Source organism: Spizellomyces punctatus (assembly GCF_000182565.1).
Source record: "Spizellomyces punctatus DAOM BR117 chromosome Unknown supercont1.7, whole genome shotgun sequence".
Taxonomy (NCBI): domain Eukaryota; kingdom Fungi; phylum Chytridiomycota; class Chytridiomycetes; order Spizellomycetales; family Spizellomycetaceae; genus Spizellomyces; species Spizellomyces punctatus.
In genome coordinates this window covers 437740-450298 of record NW_015971543.1, presented here as the reverse complement: position 1 = coordinate 450298, position 12559 = coordinate 437740, and the positions used below count along the sequence as shown (strand labels likewise).

At 46.0% G+C, this 12559-nt stretch overlaps 7 protein-coding genes across 7 annotated transcripts; 3 read left to right on the top strand and 4 right to left on the bottom strand.

Annotated features, from left to right (window-relative positions):
* Window positions 1–225: 225 nt before the first annotated feature.
* Window positions 226–1888, bottom strand: SPPG_04493 (uncharacterized protein). Its single transcript, XM_016752727.1, has 3 exons — window positions 1475–1888; window positions 858–1397; window positions 226–787 (listed from the first exon to the last, which is right to left on the bottom strand). Exons 1-3 carry the CDS (start codon window positions 1640–1642, stop codon window positions 317–319), a joined length of 1179 nt encoding a protein of 392 aa, XP_016608191.1. The 5' UTR covers window positions 1643–1888; the 3' UTR covers window positions 226–316.
* Window positions 1889–1955: 67 nt separating this feature from the next.
* Window positions 1956–3486, bottom strand: SPPG_04492 (uncharacterized protein). Its single transcript, XM_016752726.1, has 6 exons — window positions 3296–3486; window positions 3149–3214; window positions 2490–2985; window positions 2325–2425; window positions 2226–2253; window positions 1956–2163 (listed from the first exon to the last, which is right to left on the bottom strand). The coding sequence occupies exons 1-6, from the start codon at window positions 3320–3322 to the stop codon at window positions 2084–2086; spliced, it is 798 nt and encodes a 265-aa protein (XP_016608190.1). The 5' UTR covers window positions 3323–3486; the 3' UTR covers window positions 1956–2083.
* Window positions 3487–3534: 48 nt separating this feature from the next.
* On the top strand, window positions 3535–4626 carry SPPG_04491 (peptidylprolyl isomerase ESS1; the record flags this gene model as incomplete). Its single annotated transcript, XM_016752725.1, has 6 exons — window positions 3535–3630; window positions 3700–3723; window positions 3792–3971; window positions 4032–4077; window positions 4135–4257; window positions 4327–4626. The coding sequence occupies 6 exons, from the start codon at window positions 3535–3537 to the stop codon at window positions 4422–4424; spliced, it is 567 nt and encodes a 188-aa protein (XP_016608189.1). The 3' UTR covers window positions 4425–4626.
* SPPG_04490 (uncharacterized protein) lies at window positions 4530–5395 on the bottom strand. Its single transcript, XM_016752724.1, has 4 exons — window positions 5171–5395; window positions 5002–5105; window positions 4844–4936; window positions 4530–4789 (listed from the first exon to the last, which is right to left on the bottom strand). The coding sequence occupies exons 1-4, from the start codon at window positions 5319–5321 to the stop codon at window positions 4643–4645; spliced, it is 495 nt and encodes a 164-aa protein (XP_016608188.1). The 5' UTR covers window positions 5322–5395; the 3' UTR covers window positions 4530–4642.
* A 57-nt stretch (window positions 5396–5452) lies between these two features.
* SPPG_04489 (uncharacterized protein) lies at window positions 5453–7059 on the top strand. Its single transcript, XM_016752723.1, has 8 exons — window positions 5453–5549; window positions 5624–5657; window positions 5918–5995; window positions 6066–6184; window positions 6243–6321; window positions 6391–6641; window positions 6704–6770; window positions 6834–7059. Exons 1-8 carry the CDS (start codon window positions 5508–5510, stop codon window positions 6983–6985), a joined length of 822 nt encoding a protein of 273 aa, XP_016608187.1. The 5' UTR covers window positions 5453–5507; the 3' UTR covers window positions 6986–7059.
* A 150-nt stretch (window positions 7060–7209) lies between these two features.
* SPPG_04488 (uncharacterized protein) lies at window positions 7210–9320 on the top strand. Its single transcript, XM_016752722.1, has 5 exons — window positions 7210–7751; window positions 7917–8021; window positions 8088–8457; window positions 8540–8641; window positions 8702–9320. Exons 1-5 carry the CDS (start codon window positions 7431–7433, stop codon window positions 8809–8811), a joined length of 1008 nt encoding a protein of 335 aa, XP_016608186.1. The 5' UTR covers window positions 7210–7430; the 3' UTR covers window positions 8812–9320.
* A 464-nt stretch (window positions 9321–9784) lies between these two features.
* On the bottom strand, window positions 9785–12464 carry SPPG_04487 (uncharacterized protein). The gene has a single exon (XM_016752721.1). It carries the CDS (start codon window positions 11251–11253, stop codon window positions 9928–9930), a length of 1326 nt encoding a protein of 441 aa, XP_016608185.1. The 5' UTR covers window positions 11254–12464; the 3' UTR covers window positions 9785–9927.
* Window positions 12465–12559: the final 95 nt, after the last annotated feature.

Here is a 12559-nt window from a genome sequence, read left to right as displayed (position 1 = left end):
CGTGTCAACGACCATGAGGAGATCGCGTATGAACGAGCACATGGGTACTAGTTTGATGAGCAGATAGATAGGTTGGGCCGTAGAGAGGGCATATGATGTCAGTAAGATTGGAGGATGGGACAGCGGTTCCTTGAGAGGACTATGTAAGCGCCAGTAAATCACTAGCGCAACAATCTATATGATAGGCTACTGTAACATGTTCACACATCAAAAGAGCCAGAATTTACGGAGATATATGATATTAACGCATCACAGGAATTCCAATATATGACAACATTTCTACATATCCTAATCAGATAATATACGAGTATATCCATTAGCCCGTCCTTCGTCCCAGCACATTGCTCAGCAAATCTTGAGGATCCTTCCCCTCAACCGCATTTCCTAACGCATTAAGAGCACCGCCCAGCACGTTTTGACCAAACTTCTTTGCCAATTCGCCCGCGACATTGCTGGGACACTCAAAGTCCACATCCTTCTTGCTTGTAATCTTTTGTCCCGTCCAGGAAATGATTTTCAAGTCGACGATGGCGACGATCTGCATGCGAATCCTTCCTGCTGAGCCCCCATTCGCAAAAATGCCGCAGGCTTGAAGGAGTACTCCGAGAACCGGATCGCTCGGAATTTGAACGGGCTCCGTGATGGTGTAGTTGATAGCGATTGGTAGTTGCACCACCGTAGTTTGCCTTCCTGGGAAGTCGATATCATTGACAACAGAGCTAGTGGACAGCTTATTAGCTGAATTTGTAGTGTCTACAAGCTGCCCGTTGTTATTCTTCAACGTGCCCTACATTACAGGAGACTGATGAGTATGTATGTTCTGGTGTGTGGGGCAGATATGCTAGACAATGACTTACCGATATTGTAAGTGTCTTCACGTTGAAAGACACATAGTTTTCTGAAGCCACAGAAATATTGACACCAATGCCAATAGAGAATGTGTAAGGACTGGCCTTTGTAGCGCTGACAAGGGAACCATCATCACTGAAGCCAGGCCTCCAGCTGGACCCAGGACCTTTGGCGGGGACCTTAAATCCCGCCGGTGATGACGGAAAATAGACATCCGAAACTACAATGTCGGGAATTCTCGGGAACAGAAAGAAAACAGCGACACCCACACCGGCCAAGACGAATAGAAGGAGGAAACAACAGCATCCCACGCAGTTACGGCGAGTTTTGAAGCACCCGCAGCAGTATCGCGTACCACCAATTCCGTGGTCGTCGTCTTTATCATAAAGTGGATTATAGGGGAGAGGAGAATCTTTGCGAAGAAGGGACGGGGGTCGACTGGTGCCATGGTATGCGCCAGTTGCTTGGTCTGTAGAGGGACGATAACCGAGTGTCGAACCCGGAGGAGGAGGATAGCTGTATTCCGATTGGGTTGGCATTGAGTGCAGCTGTTTTATCAAAATACCACCGAAACACGTCAGTTGACTACACGACTGAAAATATTTCCATCAGCATTCGTCGTTACCGTAGTTGCACTGTCCTGATGAACCATGTGTCCGCTCTCCGACGGCGGGGCGTATGGGTAGGAAGGATTCATTCCGTACTGAGGAGGCGGCCCGTACATTTCGGGATTGTACTCTGGGTTTGTAGGGTACGGATGGGCAGGGTAGCCGTGTTTCTCGTCCGGATTCATGATGTCCGAGGTCTTTCAGGGGAGAGCAGTGTTGTACGAGCCGAACGAGGTTAGCGGCTAACGGATAAAGGCCGTCCACCTGGCTCTGTTCAGTGCGTCGTCGCTTTTACGTAGGCGGCAAAGATGAGAATGCAAAATGCGCAAGACAAGTCCTGGCCATGTAAGAGGTCGCTAAATGGCGGAGCGCAGTAAATAGACTGTTTTTTGTTGGAGTTTCTAATCTTCTCCAATCTTGAAACATCAGCCATTTTAACAAAAACGCGGCCGAGCGGAGCGCAAAACTCAGCGCTGGTTCGCACCAGTAATGACACGTGTTTGACATTCCAATGTCATTTGTCTGTTTTGACATTCACAAGAGGAATAGATGCTAATGAAGTCTTTTGTCAAAATCAATAAATACACCATCTATCTGCCTAATCATTTGTGTGAGAGTATACCCACTCAATCCAGAGAAAGAGTCGTCGCTTCACCAAAAGCCAAGACGCCAAAAACAATGAAAAGAAGGCCTCCGATCAGCGTTACTGTAAAAAGTGACAGGTGTCAACTCTAGGCGGTAGATAAGACAGTATAGTGGACCACATACCAGTCTTGACACTAATTCGGGCGGCGAGCTATTTGACAAGGAACAGGGGGTCAGGTTATATCATAAAAAAGTAATAACCAGTCCGAGGAAACAACATACCATGCGACCGCCCATGACAGCGACAGAGGAACAAATAGCATGTCCGGCCAAACTGCCAACCGTCACCCACCAAAAATCTTCCGCACCGGCTAAGGCTACAGCTGCAGTCCCGACAATGGCGCTTAGTTGGCTGTTAATGGGGTAACAATCGAAATCAAAACTTACTCGCGATTTGACTTCTATCTCCCCATTCTGCCAAAAATGTCAGAACAAACCCCTCCACCCAAATTGGAGATAATATTCTTTTCGTGCATCCCCCAATTCTATCCTGCCATCTTCCAAAAAATCCAGTGTCCGTAGTCCTTCCTCCCCCTTCCATTTCATCAGCCTTCTCGGCCCCTTCCTTCTCATCCAACTCTGCTGCCACTTCTCTTAATTCCTCCTGTCCTTCTTTCCCGCTCATCCGCCATCCATCCCTTAACATACGTACACCAAACACCAAAAATAACACGGCGGCGCCTAATTGGGTATATCTTTTTGATATTAATAGTGGAGCAATGTGACCCAGAAACGCGGAAAGGACTGTCATAACGGTAAGGGCGGACATGGCGGCGGAGAAGATGAGGAAGCGTGAGTTTTTCATAGCGAGAATGGCAGCGATGAAGAAGGTTTTGTCGCCGATTTCGGATAGTAGGATAACGCTGAAACTCATGAGAAGGGCCTATACGATATGAACGTGTGTGAGTACACCCAAGTCACAACTTTGAATCCTTGAACTATTGCCTAGTATAGTGTCCAACGGCCGGCTACACATGTCATGTCAAAGTACATTTCCATTTTCACTACTGTCCACCAACTACCTACACCACTGGCCTAACCCATACCTGTAAATTGGTCTTACTCCCATCCGCCTGCGCAGCCAATAGCGAGTCTTTCCAGTCCGACCATCCCTGCGAAACAGCATATAAACACAATAAGAGACTAGAAGCACATGCTTTCACTTCACATAGCAGACATATAAGAGCACTCACCCCGACCGCAGACTGAACAGCGTCCATAACGCTTCACTCCAGAGTATACGTTGATTAAAGAGTTTGACTACCCAAAATGTTCAACAGAGCAGCGTAGTCTTGTTCGTCCAAGGTAGAGTAATAAGGGGCCGTTGAAAAAGATGCTGTTGAACTGAAGATGCCGGTCAAAAATCGTAGCCAACTATAAAGTCGGTACGCGAAACAGGCAGGTCAACAAGCCCATGCCATGATACATTCGAATGTCATTCAATCGGCGCAGCTCACCACTTCAATCACCTTCCCTCCGTTACTCATCCCAATCCCAGATCCAACATCAAAACTTCAACGACAAAATGGTATCATCCCTCTTTGTAGTATCCTTATATTGCTCTTAGGATCCTGACAACTGTCATATACATTCATAGGCCGACGCGAGTCAAGCTTGGGAGGTGCGCCTGTCAAGCGATAGTTATGTGGTCAGATTTCTGGAACCTGACCAGCGTGAACTATCCCACAGGAACGGTGGTCAAAAAGCCGTAACAGGGCTTACTATTTCAACAGAACAACGGGCGAAAGTCTTTGGGATAAGCCGGCCGGAGTGGAAGTGAAGGGAAGTGCGAATGGTCCTCAATCGGTTCGCGCGTCTCACTTGTTGGTCAAACACCGAGAAAGTCGAAGACCTTCTAGCTGGCGAGAGGTGGGTGTGGATTAAAGTATGCACAAGTTTCTTGTGTTTGAAAATTCAGCTTTGTTGCAGGAGAATATCACGCGAACCAAGGAAGAAGCTCACAAGAAGATTGCAGGTTAGTGGGCGTTGTTGGTTCAGATATGAGATGAATCGATGATAATTCCCCCTGCAGCCTTTCGTGAGCGCATTGTTAGCGGAGAAACCGACCTAGCTACCCTAGCACAAACAGAGAGTGACTGTAGCTCAGCCAAGAGAGGTGGAGATCTGGGCCAATTTGGCCGAGGTCAAATGCAGCGTAAGTTGGACACTTGTTGACTCATTAGTTTTGACCTCCCTTTTAAGTCGGATGGAACGTGATAAACAGCACCGTTTGAAAACGCCGCTTTTGCCCTGCAAGTGGGTGAGCTCAGTCAACCTGTCGAGTCAGATAGCGGGGTGCACCTGATTTTACGCACGGCGTAGTCCGGGAACGTACTCGTAACTCATGTATATTTGCTCGTAACTGAATATTGTGCCTATCTGATTTTATTCCTCCTTAAAGGATAGTTCGCTTCAGTGGTGGCCCCATTAACCGGAATGCTTCACAGTACTTGATATTTATGAATCAATTACCCAATCTAAGCGAAATATGTACAAAAGGAAATAGAGATCTATAGTAAACCGACTAGTACTAACATCCGCTAGGACGTGGACGACATGATAGCTGCTGTGCTTGGTACGGCATAGAGCTGGGTATACATTCGCACCAGCGAGTTATACCCCCTCATGTCACCACACCTCAATAGGTTCGCGGCATCGCAATTTAGTGGACTATCCGGCTCTGGGCTCTGTAGAAGACATCAGACACGGGATACGAATACTCGGAGGGGATGTATACTGACCGTCAACAGCACCCCGATAGCTACGCAGGCCGACTGCAACGTCCACGCAGGACTCCAGGCAGATTTCAATAAATCAAGACATATCTCACCAGTCTACCACAGGTTGTCAGATAAGAAAATACGTGACTGCATCAAAATAAGGTCAACGTTTACTGTACCTTAAAGTGCACGTTCGGATGACAAACCCTTCCTATGAACTTGATAGTAGGTGGTTGCATCGGATACGAGTTGGGTACAACTATATCAAGATCAAAGCGTCCTCCTAGTATTTCACATTATTTAATTAGTAACAGTATCTTGTAGTTTAGTGCCACGTTTGGCATGCACCTTCATATATCGTCCCCTCTTGGCCAGCAATGACGGCTCGCCATGCCAATAAATTGTCGTCAGATGTAGGCGACAACTCGACAACTTGCGGGTTTGGATCCCGTTGATAGTCCCGCAATTCCTTTATGAGACGGCGAGTGACTGCATCCATGAAGGGCCAATCTCCAAGTCAATTGTGCAGAACACATGCAGTCGACCAGCAAAAAGTCTCTTGCAGAGTAATGGAATGCCGTCTCAAGGTAAAACACGTGTTCGCAGCCCACAGCCCAACGCGCAGGGGCAGGCAAATGCAACTCTCACGACTTTTTGGACGAGTTCCTACAACGATATACACATCATGTCGTCAAACTATGACGCTATAGTGGATTTGGATCCGCCAGTATGTGGTGAACGTTACAATTTTGGATTTGGATTGGCTTTCGCGTACTGATTGGTTTTATCTGGATTGTGTAGATTGATACGCCCGAGGCACAGTTGGAATTTCAAAGTATGTATCAACATTGCTTGCATTGGAGAAGGGTGTGGGAAAGTTTGGATACGTCAATGTACCGGGAGTCGCTGCGTACTCGGACGATTTCCGGCGTGGTTGGAGGTCACGGTGGCCAGGCGACGCTCCGAAGCGATTCTGTCGAGAGTACCTCCCTGGCTCCATATTCAATGGCGGTGGCAGGAACGGATATGTGCCCAAGATGCGTCCATGTCCAAAAGCCAAATTCTGATGAAATCGTTTCTTCTTCTTTTGCCTAGATTTCATTCTCTCGGAAGATCAGAAGAACGTGTCGGGAAAGGTGAATCCACAACGAGCAGGACCTTCCTCCGGTGCAGGTGAGGAATTTAATCGTTATTAAAGTATCCCGTGGACCTTGAGTACCAGCATTGCGTGGTTTATCTGCAGATTTCGGGTTCACGGCTCCTCCACCTCAGCAGCAGCAAACACAGGCCGCACCACAAGCACGCGGTGGTTTTTGGACGGTTGAATATTACTCTCAGTACTTTAATGTTGATACAACAGATGTGAGTGGGGCGTGACTGACGCGCCAAGTGGATTTTGGTATTCACTGGGATAGCACAGGTCGGGCAGCGCATAGTCGCAACGGTTATACCCAAACAGAAATTTGCAGATGTGCTTGGTACAAATCCGGATCTCTACGGTGAGCTTTGTGTGTTTTATTTTCAGTTCAAAGAGGATTACCCGCTAAACAATGGCCCATCTTACGCAGGACCATTTTGGATCGCAACGACCGTCATTTTCGCACTCTTTGCCACTTCAACGGTGGCTGGATGGATCAACCACAAAGAGTATACGTATGATATGACGCTGCTGTCCTTGGCCGTAAGCACCGTATATGTCTACACGAGCGTGGTCCCGCTCGTCCTATGGGGGGTTTTGAAATACTTTAAAGGGCCGGCAAATCTGCTAGAGTTGATTGACATGTACGGATATGCTTTGGCTGCCTGGATACCTGTTTCGGTAATGAAGTTCACCGCGGTGTGTTTGGAGTTCTGAGGAGATATTGACACCCCTGCTTATAGCTTTTATGCATTATCCCTTCTGAGATTGTCCGATGGGTTCTAGTTGCTGTCGCTTTTGCCAGTTCAGGTGACAATTTGTGACTTTACAACTATACGCATCCCGCTGCTCATCTTTTATGTGTTTTTACAGTGTTATTCAAGATTCGTACAGTCCGACCGATCATAACTCAAACAAACGATAAAAGAGCCTCGACACTTGTTTTATCCATCATCGTGCTGTGTCATGGGGCATTGGTTCTGTTGTTTAAATTTGTCTTTTTCCGATTTGTAATTTCGGTGTAAATAAAAAGTAATACCGAAATGGGAAATACCATGGTCGTTTGGCACAAGTCTACGGCAAGTGTTCTTCCCCTCAGCTTAAACCTTAATTCCACCCCGTACCCGGCTGTCGGATTTAAAGCGGGCTTAGGCTGGCGTCGCCGCAGCGGTGGTAACACAAAGAGTTTAATGTCATATCACGTGACGGTTTGAAGAACTTGAAGCGAACCTTCTTTTTTGACTGTTCCTTTTGCGTTTTTTGTTTCTTTGGGTGGAAATGGGTACCTTTTTTGTGTGCTAATAAGGGGATGGCCCATCACACATGGTTGCAGGGGACATCCCGTCGTTGCAAGCTGATAGTATAAACGCTTATCCATCTTGATTGGACTTTCCTCGTCATTTGGCAACACGATTTGTCTTTGGAGCGAACGTTTTGCCCCTTATTGCGTTGGAATCCCAACGTGACGACATGGCTACCCATCCACCATCATCACCAGCACCTGGTTTTCGGGAAGCCGTCTTTTGGCTTCTGGTCTACTTTGCCTTGAATCTCACCCTAACGATATACAATAAAGTTGTCATGCAATTCTTCCACTTTCCGTTTCCGTGGACACTTACTGCGGTGCATACGGCGTGCGGGACGATTGGGTGTTATTTGTGTGCGGGGACGGGGTATTTTCTGCCTGCCAAACTGGGGCAGAGGGAAAAATGGGTTATGGTGCTTTTTTCGGTTCTTTATACGTTGAATATTGCGGTTTCTAATGTTTCGTTGAATATGGTTACTGTGCCGGTAAGTTTTGTGAGGATGTATAGTGTTGTGTGGGGGTTTTGTGGGGGGATTACGGTGCTGTATGCTGCGCATGATAGTCTTTTTACAAAATGGACAAAAGTTGGTGCGTTGCAGAGTGCGCAGTAATATCTCACACGTTTTTTTTTCTTTTTTTTGTGAATATAGTTTCATCAAGTCGTACGATCGACAGTTCCCCTATTTACGATCCTCATCTCAATAATCTTTCTCAAAAAATCGTACTCTGGTGCCATTTATTTCACGCTACTTCCAGTAAGGCACGCAGTAAAGGTTTGTTTGCATTGTGGAATTTGACTGACTAGTCCGTCTTTTTTGTAGACAATTCTTGGCGTTTGCCTCGCAACGGTTGGAGACTACTACTTTACCTCGATAGGATTTATTCTCACTCTACTGGGAACCGTTCTTGCGGCGCTTAAAACGATTGTTACCAACCGCGTGCAGGTTGGGTCCCTCAAACTTCATCCCCTCGATCTCCTCATGCGCATGTCACCGTTGGCCCTACTCCAAACTATGATGTATTCATTTGTTACTGGGGAGATGTCCCGCACCTTTGAATTTTTCAATCAGGGTGGAATGACACCAGCGTTGATGGTAGCATTATTTTTTAATGGTGCCATCGCGTTTGCGTTAAACTTTGCTAGCCTCACTGCGAATAAAAAGACGAATGCCTTGACCATGGGTGTCGCTGGTGAGTTACCTGCTGTAGTGATGCTGCCACTCTAAACGGTAATGGTGCAAAAGACTCACTGCTTGCTGAAATTAACCGCCAGGTAACGTCAAGCAAGTCTTATCAATCATATTATCGGTTACTATCTTCAATCTTGAGATTACTTCTATGAACGCACTGGGCATTCTAATGACGCTATTCGGTGGTAAGGCATCCACTGATTTTGTACAATGACCGTTTTTGGTGGTAACAAGTGTGATGTCAGGTGCCTGGTACACATATACGGACTACCAATTGAAGCGAAAAAAGGATGTATCAAATGAGGCCGAATCAACCGCAATGCTATTAGAGGAGGGAAATCGGCGCACCAGTTAGCATTGCGGTTGCAGAACGGACACACTCTGCGGGACAGCCGTGTGTCCGTCACCTTCCTTATGCCACACTCTTGTAAACTCTGCGTGTTCAATAATGAACAGCATTTCGGAAGGACCGCATGAGTTTTGGTTGAGTTATTTATGAAAATGGACCGACTCGTTATGTGATGGCGACAACATCCTTGCAATGAGTCAAGGACCGTGCACTGGAATGTCTACCGAAATCTTTCAAACTCGGTAATTTACGTGAGGGAACGAGTGAAAGTACCGATTGGATGTATATAGCATACCATATACCGCGGTGCGGAATGAAAGAGGGTCAAACCGCTAGGTCGTGAATACTAGTAAGATATAGTCGTCGGTAGACGTGATGATTGTAAATAACGGCCGGTCGGCCCCCTATACAGTTTATAGTACTTAAAAGTTCAGATATTTAATATATTATCGATACTGCTTTTTAGGAGATACACATAGTCAGTCTATGAAATTAGTCGCTTTTTTCTAATACCGGTTAGCCCATTTGTTTACACGCTTTTCACTTACAAGCCAATGTCCACGCCCAACGTAATCAAACCTCAGCGCGTTCCAACACTGCAATCCTGCAAGACCTGCCGGGATGACTTGTCATTCTTGTCAGGCTTTCACCGTCAACGGGCAAGGTGCGAGGCGTTTCTCGTCTTACATGTTCTCGCCCATCAAGCTAAACGACAGAAAATGCAGGTATTTTGGATGCCTTACAAGAATGGGGCGATAACGGACCTCTCTTTGCGCTTGGCTTTGTGCTATTCCTGGGTGTCGTGGGCACAGCTTGTACAGCCAGTGTCATTTTCCGAGTGAACAGAGAGACTAAAAAATATAAATTCAAACGCACAGAAATGATCAAGACAAGATAATCTTGTTATCAATATATATAAAATCTGTGTTGAGTGTCTGGGTTGATTTCCACCAAAAAAAAAAAAAAAAAAAAAAAAAAGTACGATACAAAGAGTAGAATATGTTTTTGCCCTTCTACATATTTGCTTTTTCCTATGCTTGTCTCTCTCTGAATCCGCCCATTGATCTCTGTATACCACTACTTGGCTAGTCATATACACTTTGATTGACACACTACCAAATTCTAATATACAGGAGATCTAACCACATATGAATCCAAAAAGTCTTCAGCATCGAAATCACTCTCCGCCGATCCAGCACCTCTTGAACACCGGTTTTGTTGTGAAATACTCAATGTAGAATGGAGGTGAGTGGAGAGGTTTTCGACTGTGCTGACAGGTTTGTCCTTTGCTGGAACCGGGGGCGGAACTTGTTGTTGTTGTTGTTGTTGTTTTTGTTGTTGGTGAGGATTTTTGCCATTGCCTTCAGCAGAAAACCCAGAGTCCCGTCGTACGACGGATTCAATAGCGGCGGCTTCTTCTGCTGTTCGCGGGGTAAAGAACTTTGCCACGATACCAGACTCGAGCATGGACGGGGGAAGGTGGTCGCAAAGGGATGAGAGATATTCTTCCATGGCGAGTTGTTGGGCGTGAATTCGTTCGTCCACGGATTTACGGGACTGGGATGCTGCTGAGGACAAGGTGATGCGAGCGGGGAGAGTAGGAATCAAATGCTTAAGATTGTTGTATGCGCCAAAGAATTGTACAAGTGAGTTGTGGAGTACGACAAAGTCGTCAAAAGAGCGAGTGATAATATGACTAGAGTATTGTCGGACGACACGAACAGAATAGGAAAGATTTTGATGCGGTGGTTGTAATGCGACATGCGTGGAAGAATATGGTGCTTGGCGAATGGTAGAAATGATTTCGGCGTATATGAAACGATCTCGCGAGACATTGGGTGCTTGCTTCTGAGGAGGTGGAGGACAAGTTGGTTTTGTTGTCGAGGTTTTCTGATGGTGTTGTTTGTGTTGTTGATGTTGCGAGGACCGAGTAGCCGTATTGGTGGTTGTTGTACGAGATCTATAGGCATTTCTAGGAACGGTTCCGGCTCGTCTTTGCAATTCTGCATCGTCGGGGTGAAGGGGAGGTGGAGCCAAAAGGGCTCCTTCCGAGTAGCGCCGCGTATTTGCCTGCAAAAAGGCCCTTAACTGTCGACCAGCGACCGTCTTTTCGGCAGCGTTTGCAGGTACCGTGGTTCCAGCCACGGCGGCGGCAACATGCTGTTGCTGTGATGGTTGTGATTGCTGTTTGGGCGGGGCGGGGTCCTTGCTCAACAAGTCGACCACCTCAAAATGGGACACAGGGACCAGCCCTGATACTGCGGTCCGCGAAAAAGGGGTTGCATACTGCGTACTCACAAAATAGAGACCTCTCACAGTGTCTGTCGACAAGACGTAGAAAGCCTGGCTCTTGCGAAACGAGAGAAGGCAATCTTCACCAGCGTCCTTTGGTGCCAAGAAATCTGAGATGGCTCGTATTTTGAATATGGAAGTCGCTGTTGCGGCCATTTGCTAAAGTCTCTTCTTCTTCTTCTAGCTTCTCACTCGTTGGAATGATGATGGGGGTTGGCCTCTCTTTTTGATTTCGTTATATGGTATTGGAAAACGGATAAAGGGGAAATGCCTAAAGGGCAGAAAGAAGGGGGAGGCCAACAATTAAACGGCACCAGTCCGTTTAATAAAAGGAAAAGTCTAAAGAAAAGAGAGTTGGGAGGAGGAGGAGGAGGACTGCAGTATAAAGGGTGGAAGAACAAAAGAAAAAGAAAACCCCTCCGACAATACAAAAAAAGTCAAAGTAGTCGACATGACCAATACAGCAAGTTGATTTCTATAACGCTGTTATAAAACCCCCCCATTTTCTTTATTCATTCGCCACTCTCAACATATTCGACTACTACTACGAGTCCCAAACGAGAGAAAAGACCTTTAGAAGACGTCTAGTCAAAAGAAAGTTGAAACTGCTGAACGCGTATCAGAAACTTTCTTTATAAAGACAAAGTGGATTTGAACGAATCAATTGACATTAAAAGTATTTAGTTTTGGAGTTTTGTTTTTTTGGTTAAAAGTTTTAGACTTATCTCAACAGCAAAAGAAAAGAGAGAGAGAGAGAGAGAGAGAGAGACAGAGAGAGAGAGAGAATAAACACGTGTTCATTGGCAAGGGTTTGTTTTCTTTTGAAACACACAAGAGAGAAATCTTTTTTTACTCTTTAACAAAGGAAAACATTCGCAAGGAGACTGTTATTGCAAGATTAACAATGTGTTGTGATTTCTCTCTCATGTCCCCCTTGTTCTGTACAATCTATCGAGTTCCGCTACTTCTAACGATACTTGACAATACATTTGATAACGGGGGAGAGTAGCATTATGCAAAACACAAAAAGTACGTGAACTCGTCCCGAATGTGTTCCAAAACACATGGTACACTTTTCAACTGACTTGCGCGCACAAATCGGTGAGGTTACCTGATCTTTTTGTTTGGATTGTCATTGTGTGTATAGCAACATTATCAATATCGTTTGTGCCTTTCCCTTCTAGCGAGGTCTTGGCTCAAAGAAGCCCTTCTACGGACAATGTGGGGCTCATTAAAAACAAAAAAAAAGCATGCAGGGTTTATCCAAAAAAAAAAAAGTTGCAGTTGCCTACAAATGATTGCCAGTTGCATTTGAGAATGGCTTTTGTTTTTTTGACACTCCCAATCAAGCAAACGCTTGGTGACTCTCTCAAAAAGCCACCATTGGTGGATGTGCAAGTAATGTGGAGTCGTATTGACAAATGTTGGCTCATGCAAAAGTGGGTGTCATAGTGTCCCTCCT